Source organism: Helicoverpa armigera, chromosome 5 (assembly GCF_030705265.1).
Source record: "Helicoverpa armigera isolate CAAS_96S chromosome 5, ASM3070526v1, whole genome shotgun sequence".
Classification (NCBI taxonomy): domain Eukaryota; kingdom Metazoa; phylum Arthropoda; class Insecta; order Lepidoptera; family Noctuidae; genus Helicoverpa; species Helicoverpa armigera.
Genome location: NC_087124.1, coordinates 12,707,498 through 12,723,734, shown reverse-complemented (window position 1 = coordinate 12,723,734; position 16,237 = coordinate 12,707,498). Strand labels below are relative to the sequence as shown.

At 37.1% G+C, this 16,237-nt stretch overlaps 2 protein-coding genes across 10 annotated transcripts in view; one reads left to right on the top strand and one right to left on the bottom strand.

Annotated features, from left to right (window-relative positions):
- Alpha-spec (alpha Spectrin) overlaps window positions 1-10,986 on the bottom strand; it is a 41,821-nt gene extending 30,835 nt beyond the window's left edge. For 4 of the 6 annotated variants that reach the window (XM_064034649.1, XM_064034652.1, XM_064034653.1 and 1 more), the window contains exons 1-11: window positions 10,842-10,986; window positions 7,616-7,709; window positions 5,689-5,862; window positions 5,128-5,394; window positions 3,544-3,732; window positions 2,974-3,162; window positions 2,341-2,511; window positions 1,767-1,934; window positions 1,149-1,388; window positions 633-821; window positions 238-346 (exon numbers count right to left, since the gene is read on the bottom strand). In XM_064034649.1, the coding sequence (XP_063890719.1) occupies window positions 238-346; window positions 633-821; window positions 1,149-1,388; window positions 1,767-1,934; window positions 2,341-2,511; window positions 2,974-3,162; window positions 3,544-3,732; window positions 5,128-5,394; window positions 5,689-5,862; window positions 7,616-7,690 (1,771 nt within the window). In that variant the 5' untranslated portion in view covers window positions 7,691-7,709; window positions 10,842-10,986. Of the gene's footprint in view, window positions 1-237; window positions 347-632; window positions 822-1,148; window positions 1,389-1,766; window positions 1,935-2,340; window positions 2,512-2,973; window positions 3,163-3,543; window positions 3,733-5,127; window positions 5,395-5,688; window positions 5,863-7,615; window positions 7,710-8,953; window positions 9,073-10,313; window positions 10,501-10,841 lie in introns of those variants that run through there. The other 2 variants (XM_064034650.1, XM_064034651.1) reach the window with 2 other exon arrangements.
- Window positions 10,987-11,231: 245 nt separating this feature from the next.
- The window catches only part of LOC110374622 (protein vav), a 34,555-nt gene continuing 29,549 nt past the window's right edge, over window positions 11,232-16,237 (top strand). For 2 of the 4 annotated variants that reach the window (XM_064034656.1, XM_064034655.1), the window contains exons 1-4: window positions 11,232-11,601; window positions 14,717-14,892; window positions 15,410-15,469; window positions 15,542-15,725. In XM_064034656.1, coding sequence (XP_063890726.1) covers window positions 11,383-11,601; window positions 14,717-14,892; window positions 15,410-15,469; window positions 15,542-15,725 — 639 coding nt within the window. In that variant the 5' untranslated portion in view covers window positions 11,232-11,382. Of the gene's footprint in view, window positions 11,602-14,716; window positions 14,893-15,409; window positions 15,470-15,541; window positions 15,726-16,237 lie in introns of those variants that run through there. The other 2 variants (XM_064034657.1, XM_064034658.1) reach the window with 2 other exon arrangements.

Sequence of the window (16,237 nt, the reverse complement as noted above, 5' to 3'; positions counted from 1 at the left end):
CTTGATTTTTAACAAAGCACCCATTATAACATAACTACATGGGACATTTGAAACATGTCCCTGAAAATAATGGAGCATAAACACCCATTTCTATTAAGAAGTTTGTGCACATCAATGGGGTTCTTAGAAAACAAACTTTTATCAGAATTAGTGTCTATGTATGTATGTACATGTTTTATAAGTTCTGTACATAGTTTATTTCTATTCAGGAGGTAAGAGTTCATATAGATAACATACCCTTGGTCTCATCACAGTCGCGTTCAAACTGCTGGTACTTGTAAGCATCTTCCAACAAGGCGCGGCGTTGGCTGGACTTCTCTAGCAGGGCTGCACGACGCTCCAGCAACTGTTGTATGATAATATAATATTATAAATTATTTAAAAATAGTTAGAGGTATCTAGGTAATATTTGAGGAGCTAAATGTGTCCTTCAGATTTCAAGCAATCTAAGCTTTGGAAAGTTTAAGTTCCTTCATTTATTTGAAATACTCTTCAGTTTGAGTAACAAAACGTTGAAACCCAAGAAGAGATTGGAAAAGTTAAATACTTACTACTTTAATTTTTTTTTCAATTTCGAAAATATTATTTTAAAATCTCTGTTTTTGGGACTTCTAACTTCGCAAGCTACATACCATCTCCCTCCTCTGGGCGACATCGTCAGCAGCATAATGCTGTCCCTCAATAAGCTTGGAGGCAAACTCGTCCAGCGCCTTGATCTTCTCCTCCTGAGCTACCAGCGACTTTTCAAAGTCCTCGTGTTTCTTCAGCAAGGCTTCCACAGAGTCTAGGGAGTCGCCCACGTCTTCGTTAGCGAGGAAGGCCTGGTGGAAATGAATTATGTATTAGTTTCTTACTGATTTAATATTTTAGTGTGCAGAGTGGATATTATGCACAGGTCATTTGAATGTTTAGTCCCAGTAATTTTCTATACACTTTTGTTTCTTTACAACCAACATGCAAGTTGAAGATACCAAGGTATTAGCATAGCGAATTGAATTCCCATTTGTATAAAAAATACTAATATAAGTTAAAGATAATGATATGAACTAGCGCCGCTGACACTTCTGATGATGCGCGGTGACCGTTCTCGACTAGAGCCTGGCCTGCTGCAGCGCATGCGAGGATCATAATAAAGCACTTTAACCCACCTCCTGCTTGTGCATCCAGGCATCAGCCTGCTCGGTGTCCCTGTAGAAGAGCTGCAAGTCCATGCACTGCAGGTACAGCACGCGGCGCTGCTCCCACAGCTGATGCAGCGCGGAGCTCTCGCGCTCCAAGTTCTCCAGTGCTGCCGACACTTCCGAGGAGGCTCGGTGACCGCTTTCTACAAGGGCCTGGCCTGCTGCAGCGCAGGCGTGGATCACATCGGAACGGGCGTCCATCTCGCCCTAGAAATAATGAGGTTGTATTAGAGCATTTTGTAACAAATCCATCCAAACTCCTTCGGACATCAAGTGACAAAGAAAGAAAAAGATACAGCGGAATTGAACTCGCTTTTTTCTGGAAGATTACAAATGTATAAAAAAACCTCAAACTGCAATCTGAATGGAAATAACATACCATTCTCAAGATCTGTAAAATAAAAAATGTTTGCCTTCTTCAGGTTTTTTTTACCGAGTCTGTTGACTTAGAAATTTTTTAAAGTATGAATGGAATAAGACTGATATACGATATTTTTTCGTCTACCCATAAAACAAATGATTTACCTGTTGACATATAACATTATAAATTTTCCTGCACGTTCTAGCACCACAAATCCTACATACCTTATGCTCCTGGTGCTTCTCCAGCAACGCCTCAGCCCCAGGCACGTCCTTGGCGAGGTCATCAGCGGCGATGAGGGCGCGGATGTCACTGACCCACGACATCAGGTCGCGGTAGTCCGCCAGGAAGCGGTGCAGGGCATGAGACGATTCTAGTTCTGAACGACGCTCCTGTTGTAGGAAATAGTTTGATTACCAGTACTAGTGGTGTCTTACTAAAATTAATCAATTTTGTTGATAAGTGTGTCAACAAAAAAAAGAATATTAATGACAACATTGTGTGATGTGCGCATAAAAAAACGTATGCTGGATTGTTACTGTCAGCTATAGCCAAGTTCACATTTTAGCATTAAAGCTAAAATTTTGTTGCTGCTGTTGAAACAGTTTTATTAAACTACCCTGTTCTCTGTTCTCAATCCTTCTCCGTATGAGAGGGGGCCTGTGCCCAGCAATGGTACGATAAAAAGGTTGTAACATAACTCATAACTATATACTAGTTATAAACTGTTGAGTAAAATTTCCTTGCTTACATCTTCCCTAACCATCCAAATTACAAACCAATAACTAATTTCCTCACCTTAGCCTTCTGCACGAGCTTCTGCCAGGCGAGCGTGATCTCATCGCGCTTGGCGTGTATGGCGGGCGCGTGGTCCGCGTGGATGGCGGCCAGGCGGGCTGCCTCGCCGTCAAGGGTCGATACCTTGTCTTCTAACGCTGCTAGGTCACGTTCTACGCCTTCGTGCTTGCGCTAAGGGAGAAATATAAGTTAGGTTTGAAATGCAATTATTGTTAATGTAATAGACAGATTGGTCTTCAGACCAAGGGGTATTGGGTTGCCCGGGTAACTGGGTTGAAGGGGTCAGATATGGCAGTCGCTCCTTGTAAAGCACTGGTACTCAGCTACATCCGGATAGACTGGAAGCCAACCCCAACATAGTTTGGGAAAAAGGCTCGGAGGATAATAGACATGAAGACAGTGCACACATTTCATTTAATGTTTGTTGTTTTTCGTATTATTTGAAATCATCATCAGTCACGTTTTATTGAAAAGTAGTTAATATCAATGTATTAGCTAAAATATAATTATTAATTTGATTCTTACTTTATTCAGACCCCTTGATACACTGTTTTTTTGGTATAAATTAGATTATCTTATGTCTATTTATTTATATTTGTGTGGCTAAATTAAGCACTATAAATTAATACAAACCTGCAGCGTCTGGACAGTAGCGAGATCCCTGCCGTAGTCATCGGATCCCAACACGACATCCTTCTCGGAGATCCAGGCGATAGTCTCGTCGGCGTCGCGGTTGAACCGCTGGATTTCGTGAGCGCCGAATAAACGTTCCTGACGCATCAGCGCCATCTGGCGAAGACGCTGCCATGCCTCGTTCAGCTCCTGCCGAGAGAATATTGATTTAGTGTGGCAGTAGTAGAAATAACAAATTAGTTGAGAACACATGACTTTTGGGATGTTAAGTTAAAACATGTATCTCCTTGCATTTTTTTCAAGCTCAAGTCTTAGTTAAGTCGTAACCGGAGATGCTTTGGATCGTTCTGGAACTTTAGCTGCAGTAGCTACAATTACATGATATAGAGCAGGGGTGGCCAACATAAGAAGACCCAAGGTCAACTGCTTATTTACGAAACCTCATGCGATTTTCCCTTTCCATCTTAAATGAAAACACTATAGTTCAGTGCAGTCACAATCGACTGGACTATGTCGCAATCAACGGTTGGCCTCTGGACTAGAGACTCGTTTTACTTATATTGTACTTACATCCTTCCTCTTAACAATAGTCTCTCTCTCGGGATGCCCTTCAAGGACCAGTCGTTCAGCCAGCTGGTTGACTTCAGTAACACGGTACTCCTGGGCAGCCATATCCTTCTGGAACTCGTCGAACTTGCGCTGGAGAACTTCCACATGTTCCAGGTCAGAGCCGAACTCGTCGGCGCAGACAAAGGTCTCCTGTGAACGGTAGATGAGGATTAGTTGGTGATTTGGAGTTATATTATATTGAAGTTTGAAGAAAGCTGGATTGACGTGATTTCTGTGACAGCAAGTTACTATTAGAATATAGTACAATTTACGAAAATTCTTTGAAAAAACTAAAAAAAGGACAGCCCGTAAAACGCCCTCCCTTCATAACTTGCTATGTGTTTTTTGTCAGATAAAAGTAAGAGGTACAAAAAACAACCCAGCAACACATCATATTATTTCTCTGTTCTTTATTCAGAATAACTTTAATTTATTTATATTATTAAATTATTCTACTTATAATTATTTGTCCCAAGACTGATAATGTTTTTGAAAATCAGACAACATACATTTACGCTAGAAAAACTTCTTGAAAACAAGATTTCGTAACCGCTATTATTATCCTTATTACAAACAATCTTCCATTATCATCATAGCAATTGGAAATGCTTACGTAGTGTTGCAAAAAAACCGTTTTTTTTCTAGTGTGAAAAAAAACCTTGAAAAAAAAACAGATAAAAAACAGTTTTTTTTCTGGGGCTTGTTTTTTTCAAGAGTATAATAACTCTTAAATTGTTAGGGCATTTACCGTTAAAGATTAATACTTAAGGTTACATAATAGAGTCTTAGGTTTATTCTTGAATCTACGGTACTTTTCTGATAAAACAGAACCAAATTTCATAAAAATATTGGCAACATTCATTTATATTAACTCAACGAAAGGGAAATTTTGAAAATTGAACTAAAAAGTAGGCTAGAAAAAAAACCAAATTTAGAAAAAAAACAACGATGCAAAGTTTTTTTTCATGTTTTTTTTCAATAAAGTGAAAAAAAACAAATCGTTTTTTTTCATTTTACATCACTATGCTTACGTCATCGCGTTATACTCGGAAATATACGCCCTTGTCTTTTGGCAAAGCTGAACAAAGTCTCACTTTAATATTATTTGTTGGTCTATTAACATGGCCTATTTGGAAGTTCAGTCCACGCCCAAGAGTGAACTAATGTAGGCTACGCCCACGGCGCGACGATCCATCATATTATATTAACCTTATTACATGGGATGGGAAGACTCAAACTACATCTATGATATGAAACTTCCAAATTCCGTATACCATTATGATAAAGAGATTCAAAACTTATTAGAATCAGAATAAAATCAATTACATCTTACATTATAATTTAAGATATTTTTAATTATAAAAAAATAAAATAATAACTAATGTTCAGACAATATTAAGTTCAGTTTAAAAATAAAATACAACTTATGTATATCACTTTAATCACGTCAGGCGGATATGAGAACACTCTGACACTAGGGCTAGTTAAGTGATCGAAACCTGCTTCTCACACCATAAGAAATAGATCACAACATGGACCGCTCACCTTATCATGAATCCAGAACATAACTTCATCGCAGTGCCTCAAGAACTGCACCAGGACCAAAGCCTGCTGCAGCTTCATGCCCTTCTCAGCCAACCTAGACAGGAGCAGCTCCCAGAGTCTGTGCAGCTCATCCAAACGACGCCTGATGGTCTCTGAAGCGAAGTGGCCGGCGGTGATCATCTCACTGCCGGTGTTGTCAAGTACTACGATGGCGTTGGAGTGAGCTGCTACCTCAGCTTCGAAGGCCTGGTGCTTCTGGATCTTGGCCTGATGGTAAAAAATGATATTGTGAAGACTGCTGGTAAAATTGGTCTTTGGACTGACTTTGTCAGGCAGTTCTAGTTCAACTGGTCATAGCAATAATCATGGCCAGTTGCACCATCTTCATAGACATGGGGATTGAAATTATCTGCATAGTGTCAAACAATTTCTTATGATTGATGTTAATCTATAAAAAATTGTGTTGTAACCAAAGCAATTATGAACTTTCTAAAATGGATGAAACTAGTCACAACTATGTTGAAAATATTATAAAGTTTTCATTAAAGGTTCAATTTCTACCTGAAGGTTGGTAGGATCTTTGTAGCTCTCATCGCTGGCAGCCTGCAGCTTCTCCTGGATCCAGGACTCGAGCTCGTCAGCGTCGCGCTTGAAGTACTGGAATCTTCTAGAATCTTCCAGCTTCTCGCGCTTAGCGCGGGCTTCCTGCTTGAAGTCTTCATAGCGGTTCAGCACCTAATAGAAAAAAATAATTGAGGAAGATTAAGTAAAGTGTTTATGTGTAGTAGGTAATCTTATGTTATGCACAAGTAACAGACACACGTGTCAAACGTCAGTTTAACTTTTTTGTAATAACACTGTTAAATTTTAATTAATGTTTTGATTGTTAACGCTGATTGTGAAGTAGGTTTTCTCAAATCACTACTATTTGGCAAAGGGCCAACATAAACTTCCGTTAGTGGAACTAAAACTCATTAAAATTAAACTAAGCTTTATGTGAATCTTACATAGACAATTTTAGACTTATTTTATAAAATATAAGCCTGTATATAGTTGTTACAGTACCTAATTTATCAGGTCAAGGATGTCAAGAACCTTTCGATCGCAAATCAATATCATTCCTGTTACATTTCAGCGGATACCTTGATACGGGATTGACGTATTTCTATGCAACCTACATATCTTATCTGATTCTTGAAATAAAACATCATACATTGAAGAATTAACTAGAAAGATTGCAGTTTTGATATTTTTTGTCCCTCGTAATCGGGGATGTTGTTTCTATAGACTAAAAATATTGCGCGTACAGGGGTTTTTCATTCGCATTGTTATTATATTCGCATAGTATTTGAGAGAGATAAGAACAAGGAGTAAATAAAGAAACTAATCAAAAGCGGACAGTGGATGGATCTACTTAATTGGAGGAGTTATGTTCCATCGAGAAGGAACTTTAAACAGCCGTAATAAGGAACTGCGTTCATATTCTTGTCCTTAGACATTCTTCAACATATTAAAAAACTTGTAATTATGAGCTACGTGACGAGACTTGTCACCTATCAGCTGCGTGCCACTTACAGCTCTTATCTCTCCAATAATATCCAATTAAATCAACGTGACTACACGGCCTACCGTTTGACTTCTTAATAAAATACTCTAGGTTCTTTAATTTTTATATGGACCTTTACATAGGGTCATAGTGTAAAGTACTTGGATAAAAATAGCAAGACTATTCACTATTCGCGTATCCCGCATTGTACTGTAATGTTGCTGAAGGCCAATTAGCAAAATGGCCGACAACGCTATGTTAACCGAACACAATACCAGCATAGAAATAATCGTCGTTTTGGTATTCCGAATTGGTTAGTATGTAGAAATTGGTTTTACTGCGGATTTCAATTACCTATCTATTATTTGGTTACTAGAGATCGAATTTTTACATTAACCCCGTGAAGTTATGTCTAATTCGTATCTGTAGTATGTAAACCAATATAGGTATATTTTTCGTTGTATAATGGCATCTGTATTTTGTTTCTACATCCTAGGTACTTAACTGCTGCACCAAGACTTTCTTTATACATATGCAAATAAGCGAGGGGAAACGTGTGCATTTCGTTAGTGGTTTCCGTCTAGGAATTTACAACCGTCTAGAGTCTAGGAATTTGCAATGTATTGAGTCGAAAGCCCCTCGCTATTTTACGAGTAATAGCTTAATAGCGTGTTAAATTGCTTTAGTTTATTACGAAATAAAATATGACGGAAACTATACACGGTAGACTACAAGTGTGATTGCAAAATATCATATCTTGATATCAGCCTATTCTAGTCAGCTGCTTAACGTAAATCCCTATTAAGCGTCAACGCCAAACATCCCGGTCTTCCCTCGGCAGCCCATATCCATAATCCTAAGTGTGAACCTACGTACTGAATTATCAGTTCTTCTACCATTTAACAAAAAAAAATATATAACTAAGGAATTTAGAGTAGTTACCTGTTCACGGCGCTCCTGAATATCCTCGGCTGTCTCGAGGATCTTCACCTCTTTGGGTGGTGGTATCTGTTCCATGATGGAAGCGTCAAATTATCTGGAACAATCAAAAAACTCCATATTAAAACACCATTCAAAATGCTAATCAGAGAAAGATCAGAAGGATTTAAAATTATGTAGATTCTTTGATGTAAAATATGTTCTATATTTAGGAATGTTGTGTGTGTATGTAACGTAAATCAAAAACTTTTCATTGTTTCTTATTTAGATGTCATGTAAAAAAAATATTTTGAAACAATTTTTTTTAAAACACCTAAAAAATTCAGTAATAAAAAAACAGCATACTACAGATAAGGTCAAAACCAGTAAAATATAACCGTCGTGTTGGCTATTCTATCCCCTGATCTCATCAAGCACTATTCATTACCTCAGCACAAGGTCGAGCTACACTTGACATCACTTGTGTGCAGGGAACTTACAGAAGTACCACTTTGTATGTAAACAAGTGATAAATTGTTCTAATTTTAGCCAACTACTCAAAAAACAAGTTCAAGTCAATCAGTATTAATGAAAACATTTTTTTTACTTGAATTTGATTTTTTTTCTGTGGAAGATTGATCATTTATATTTAAGTAACATAATTTTTTTAGGTAAGGTTAAAGACATTTTCTTTAAAGAATATTCCAGATTTAGATGCAAATATGTACATCAATCAATTCAATTTATGCTGAAGCAATCAAAATGGAATATCATTGTTGCATTTAAGCAGATTCATCACATTACGGCTGTTTATCGACAACGACTATTGCGCCCGTTTTACGATCAATCAACTTTTATTACACTTTTTTTTTTTTTTTTTTATCGACGTAAAATCATCAAATGACCCCTCCCGCTGTGGGTTAGCAGCGGTGAGGGAGTGTCAGACTCTTACTGACTAAAATCGTCGTGTTCCGTCATAGGCCTTTTATGTACCAGGGCCGCGGTATCTCTTTCGAACAACCCGCAGCACTTTTATTACACTTGGACCCATTTTCACAGTTCGCCATTTTATAAGGCTAAGATAAACAAATATTTTATTTTATTGCCATTAAAAATCTAGAACTTTAACATAATAAGTTCAGCCATTTGCACAAGTTGTCAAAAAAAAAAAACATACACACACTCACACAGTAATTTTCGCCTTTATGTATGTCTACAATATATCACATACTTTTTAAAATGCAGTAGAATAGACATTTCCATAACAACACTTGAGTAACATAAACAACTGAGCCTTCTTTACAATGTCTGCATTATGGCACTGACCAGACGAGGCTTACATCACACAACCTTGTGACTCACCCCAATGTTATGTATTGTAAAGCTGATGATAACAGTTTTACACTCCTTTAAACACTGCACTTAGCAACTCAAGTCCTTTAAATTAACTATCCTGTCTTTACAATGTCCTTTTTGAGTTTCCTTGGGTAAAGACAAGTTGTTACTTATTTAAAGAATTTGTATATTCACTTTATCAGTAAAAAGTATTATAAATGTATTCTTATCTGTATCAGTGCTTATAGGCTAGTGTAAGGTACATTCTTATAATTAGTAGATAAGTGTTTTAACAATGTCTTTGTATGGAGAATACATAGACAATATTAGTTTATTTTTATTTTAGTTTTTTGATAAGCAGACAGATGAAGTCATTAATAAATTTTTTGATGTTTAATAATCAATTGATTGTAAAGCTATTAACAAGCGATTAGTGACATACCAAAAACTAAGAATTCAATCAATTAAACAAATTTTAGTAGATGTTCCGAAATCATAATAAATATGTATTAGTTCTTGAACATCAGGAAGTATTCCAGTGATTTAGTCAACCAGTCAAACTTCATTTTGACATGGAATTTTACAATTTCTATACTAGAAAATGACACAGTGCATACATACAATAAGGCAGTGTGATTTATTCAACAAAAAGAAATATGTACTACTAAAATCACAATGTCCACTTGTCCTACATACATGCAACAGCTGGGTGCACACCCAGGTAATCAATACTCATGCAACTTGATCCAGCATTGCAATCACTCACACATGCACCTGTATGCACACACATATACAAGCCAATATGTGTGTCATGACATGGGTGGGGCTTGGATCATGAGTCCCAGTCTCTTCCCTTGGTAAAAAGTTGGTAACCAATGAGTTCTTTTGAAAAGTATTAAGGAGTTATGATGAAGGTGCCGTGTGCACAACCAGGTAATCAATACTAATGCAACTTGATCTGGAGCATTGCAATAACTCATGCGTGCACCTGTATGCACATACACACATGTAGAGAACAGATGTGTGTCATGACATGGGTGGGGCAGTGGGACTTGTATCATGAGTGCTAGACTTTTGATAAATTGTTATCTATTGAGTGTCTTTTAAAAAGTATTAAGTAAAGAAGTTGTTGATGATGATATCCTGTTGTATTTCCCTAATCAGGGACATTTAGGGCTCTATATAATTACATTTACTATTGAATGTTTTTAAACAATTACATTTCCGACCGTTTAAGATTATGTATTAGCAAGAAAAAAGTCCTGTTAAGCATCTATAACCAGAGAAAGCCTAAATAAATATTGAGTCAGTCACCAATAACATAACATAATAACATCCTGTCAATAATGTAAATAAAAATCATATGTTAATAACAAACTGATTTTACCTCAACAATAAAACAACTTTTGAAAAATCAATACACAGCACTGCAGTAGTATAAACACTATCGGTATTCTGATCACAAAGTCTAGATTCTCTACTGCCATAGAAAGTACAGGCGGCGGACGCGGCGACGCACTGTTCCAGATTCTATCGCCCTCCCGACACGCACCGCCGACACTTTACCGCAATAAAACTGCCGCCGCCGGCGTATCCACCGCTACCTATCGACCCCACATACTTCCCTCTTATGTACAATGACGTAATGCTCCAAAATAAACCTAATAAGGATTACTGCCGCATCCAATTTTGGACTTCCGCAGGACTCTCGGGAATGAAGAATGTTGCCGGGTGGCGTCTACATGGGATTCCATTTTGAATACTTGTATTCATGAATCGGATTTCTTTCGGAAAGTTGGACATTCGAAAGGAATTCGCCGATACATGGGTGTGTCATAGATAAGATTTATAGTAATTTAACGAGTTTATTTCCACATATAGCAATATTCGGGATAATATGCATGAATAAACTCACCTTTGACTTAAAAATAACACTGATTTTACACGTTTCAAACACTTTTACTAAGAAATTTCATGAAAAATCGTTCGTTCGACGTGCAGTCGCGTCACTCCGCCTACAACCAATGTTGCTAGAATAAAATTCAACTGACAGCTCAGCTGTTAATTGATTGACCTCATTTCTTATTATTTTATTAGTAAAACAAAATATGATTTTATTTATTTATATATTTGTCGATTGCGTCTTACACATAATAATGCTGTACACAAGAATGCAAAAAAGAAGAAAAACTAAATAATACTTAACTAGTAGAAAATATACTCGACGGACAGATAAAATAAGCGATGTAATCTGTAAGCAAGTTATTTATTAAACTTAGCAACACCATCCCGCAGTTGTCAAAGAATCTTGTCCTGGCTTGGTTCGTCCTGTGTTTGTTGTATCAATTTGTATGTCAATTATCAATTAACCCTCGTTTAATGATGGCCTGTTGATTATTAAAAAGCAGTGCTCGGTACTGATACTATCGATGTGCACTTGGAAGTTTGTGTAAATCATGGCTGCTGGCGGCGAGGATCTGTGGCGCGAGTGCGCGTCCTGGCTGACGAGATGTGGCTTGCTACGTCCCGACCATAAGGCGAACTGGGAAACGAGTTCAATCCATGACCTGGCGTACACCCTGCGGGATGGCGTGCTGCTGTGCAACCTGCTCAACGTGCTGCACCCGGGCTGCATCGACATGAAGGACGTCAACCAGCGGCCTCAGATGGCGCAGGTAACTGGGCCCCGCCGCCGCGACCTTCATTCTAATTACTATAAAACTATTAAGTTTGCCACATAATAGCTGCACGCATGTTATGTGGAACTAATTCCTAGGTCATACATTCGTGATTTTGAAATTCGATACAAGGTTCACATATTTGCGTATTTCGTGTTTTTGCGTTACGCGATCTATTTTGGCTGTTTAAAACTGTAATTTCGTATAGGCCGTACGGTAGGACTTCCTTATATTGAAATGTGTATTTAGAATAACATTAAAGTGATAATGTGCTGGTATAGTTAATTATGCATGCAATCATGAATGGAGCCCGGCTATTGATACGTGTGTATTCAACAGACATGAATATATGTTCCGGTGTTATCTGCATCGTAAACTTACTGTGAATGAACAGACGCTACTTACTACTGCCTCCTGTCAATTCATGAATTAAATAAAAGTATAAACTACATATACTTGGAGATAAAAGTTATATTTCAATAGTAAGTAATGCTAAGTCCAATGATCTCAAATAATATAGAATTGAAAGTCAAATTAAAAAGCAGAAAGATTTTTATTTTAGACTTCAAGATTTTTACTACAAATATTTCCAATGCAAGGAAAGTTGAAAATCTTAACATTAATTATTTTTAACTTCCTCTCGATGGGTATTATAAGTATAAATAGAAAGGAAAATGAACAAATGAAATACATACAAGGTACATAATTAAGTTGCCACATATTTCCTGTTACAAAAATAAACCCTACAGGTCATGGTCATGTTTATTTTTAGATTTCTCAATATGTATAGATGTTATTCTCTATACCAGAATTCTTATTTAGACATTTTCCTCAGTAGTAAGGTTATAAATAATCTTGATTTCTTCATGCCTAAGAAACTACACTAACAAACTTATCACTGAAAAATATAAATAAATAAATCTCTACAGGAACAAAACATAACATACATAAGATAGAATTGTACGGAAAGTATAGGTATTGAATGGAAAATATGACACTGGCTTTACCATCAATACATAATTACATACAAATCAGGCATGGTTGCTTTCCCCTATATCCTAAGAGAATAGGCCTACTTCACATTATAATTATTGACACACTTACTGACTAAACTGAAGTATAATTTGACATTCCAAAAGTGTAAAGCTACTTAAAAATAATACTTAGGGTTTTTATACTGAGTAATGATATCTAGTTAATCCATTACTACTTTTCATTCCTAATCCCTAATCAAACCTCCAAACCTAGGCCCAAATATTCAGACAACATAAACATTACTTTTCATAAAACAACTGTTAACTATGACTTTTCACATTCCATTTTCAAAGCTAACAGGTTTTATAACAAAAACTGATGTTTACGTTGTTGGTAACCGCCTTAGAAGTTTCAACCGTCTACAACAATATGTAGCATATGCTACTTTATCCCCATTCCTAGAAACATTGTAGACAGACTGTTGAACCATTCCACTCCCTATTGTTATACGAGGATATCAGTTTTATAGCTGTACAGTCCATATTGTGTCAACTGCCCATAAAACTAGTCACCCTATGTTTATGGGGAGTGTCGTAAAAATGCCATGTCTGTGTCATCAGTTGGCCTGTGTTGTTAATGTGACAGTTTTAAATCTAAATCCTATCCCGTAAATTGTAGTAGTTTTAAAGAAATCATGTTAAATAAGGCATGAGTAAAAAAATAAAACAAACAGATTTTTATTTTCAATAACCATTGTTGTACAATAAAATACATGCTGTCTATCTCCACAGTCATTTTTGTATATTTATCTTAATAAAATGCAATGACATCTTAAGGAAATCTGTAAGGTCTGAAATCAACAACCTGTATTGAGCTAGCATGGCTAAACTCTCAATCCTTCTCTGTGTGAGAGGAGACCTGTGCCCAGCTGTGGGACAATGAAAAACTGATGATGGTGATAAAAACAATAAAATTTAAAATGCTAGCTGGTTCAAATGCTTTTAGCATATGATGATGAAAGCCATGCTATGTCAAGTGTCCTGTAAATAAGATCTTTAAAATGAAACTTTCACTCATATTAGTCATATTTTTTCAAAGAAAACCAAATTAAATTTCCCAGTAGTCTCCAACTCATCCATTAATTGCACGAAGATGACTTTGCATTCAAAAATTAATTTAGGCAGTACTTATCAACTTTCATACGAACATTGGTTGTTAGTTGATACTGTTATCAATAAGCTGTAGGAGGCAATTACATATGACCGCGCGACATACTTTATTAATGTACTAATGTGTAAGAAGTATGATGATAAATTCTGCTTATTGTCTCACCAATTTGATTGAGCAATAATGTAGCAATACAATATTTCCTCGTCTTTCCGCAAGTTGCGTCAATTGTCGACTCTGATCTTACGTGAAAGAGACCTACTCTTTGTTAATTCGTATATCATTCACATCTAAACTAATATTATCCAGCTGATGAGTTTGTTTGCTTGCATGAACACACCAATCCTTCTGAATACTAGATAGTCTACTTATCGAGGAAGGTTATAGGCTACAGTTTATCCACGTGTGCGAAGTAGCTCCCACGGGACATTGTGAAACAGCTGGCCAAAGCTAGTTCCTTAGTAGAAATTCTACATAATTCGAAACTAGAATCTGTTTACGTGAAAATTGCGAATGTGCACATAACTGTGTATGTAATAACGCTGAATTAAATTACATATAATAACAGCGTTATAAGTCGACTTTACGTGCCATCGTTATGCCACCTCACACTATTTAAACTGCTATAATGGTTATGTGTAATCTAACGCGGCATATTAATGAACCCTTTTGGTAGGTATATGACTTTCATATCACCTGCATCCCTAGGGAAATACTCTATTCATCCGGATAACATTAGCCTATAGCCTTGCGAGGTAAATGGGCTATCTAACACTGTAATATTTTTTCAAATAGGTTCAAAAGTTTCTGAGAGTGCTTTCAAGTACAAATATAAACAAACTCTCCAGCGTAACACTGGCATAGATTCATGTGAGTCAAAGTGGTCAGTCTAGTGTAATTACTTATGTCCAGTTTCGTTTGGGCGAAAAACCTAAAGAACGAAAACTGACCATCATCGTCTTGTTCCCAGTTCTTATGCATGAGAAACATCAAAGTGTTCCTACGAACATGCCACGAAGTCTTCGAGCTTCGGGAGACGGATCTCTTCGATCCGTCCATGCTGTTCGACCTCTCCAACTTCCACCGGGTTCTGTGCACGCTGGCCAAACTCAGCCAGTGCCCCAAGGCGGTGGCGAAAAATATCAAGTGAGTCATTTTATTGCAGGTTGATAATGCAGTTGATTATTGAGTAATTGGTGATAAAATTATTTATTCTTATTTATTATCCATGTGCACTGATAAGCTTAGAATAGGTATCTTTAGTACAAATAAATACTTGTTGCTACTCACATAATATGGTGTATCTTTAGAGCAAGTTGCGAAAGATGTACTTAATATGAGTCTCTCTAGTGAATAATCCTAGGTTGCGAGCTGCAGCAGATCATACACCAAAACTTAATACTTATCACTACAGGAATGTAATACTAATACATAATCTAATAGCAACCTAGCAACCGCACCTCGAGACCTAACTATGCTGTTTGTCAGTATGATTCACAGCCTAATTGAATGTCTCCATAAAGGTGTATGCTAATTGTATGTTAATTGTTTTTGGCGAAGATATGCATATCTACATCATCTACAAATTGAAACATGATGGTCTACACTTTAGTATGTAGGAATTTTGATAATTTTTGTCCTTACGTCAACAATTTTATTCCAGGCCATTCTCAGCACTTAGAACGCAATCAGAAGAGGACATATACAAAGACCTGCAATCAGTGTAAGTACCAAACTACTTCCAAACTTCTCTTTCTAACTTTCAAAGTACGAAGTAATTTAACACCCCTTGTAGTAGCGCCAGTGTGACCTTGGCGCCTCCCCCGTACTCCAGCGTGATAGAGGAATGCCCCGGGCACCCGGCCGCGGCCGAAGTCCCGTGGGTGCAGTTCACGATACCCTCCGCCACCTGCGAGGACCGAGTCGAGGAGATTTATGAGGACCTCTGTTACGTCAAGTTTACCTCAGCAACGCCAGAGGTGGCTGTTTTCGACTCTATTTTGTGGGATGTTCGTTTTGATGTGGTTAGATGAGGCTGTAATCCCTACAGGCTGTCAACCTTCTTGTGAACATGAAAAGTAATTCGCAGTATTCTGCCGACGACTTTAGACTATCATCCACAGTTATTGTTCTCTAAAACTACCCAAACAGCTAATTTAAAGCCAAATCTGGCCACACAAAGACGAATATTCATTCGGTTAGACGGTTAACATCACGCTTGGTACATTCTAATACTAGGATTTACTTTCATTGGACCTATTAATATTCAAATCATGTTCCCCGGTCGCACCGTTATCATCAAACAACAATAAGTTAATCCATTTGATATTTATAACTAAAAGTTTGAGGGGCTTAGCGTCCTGTCGAGAGACCTCTGAATCAGTTATAGTCGTGACCATAGATCTTACTAACCGGGTCAAAGTAGGGATTAACTGGCTTAAAGGCATTCCATGGTTACACAGTTTTTGCTACTTTTCACTTCGACATTTTC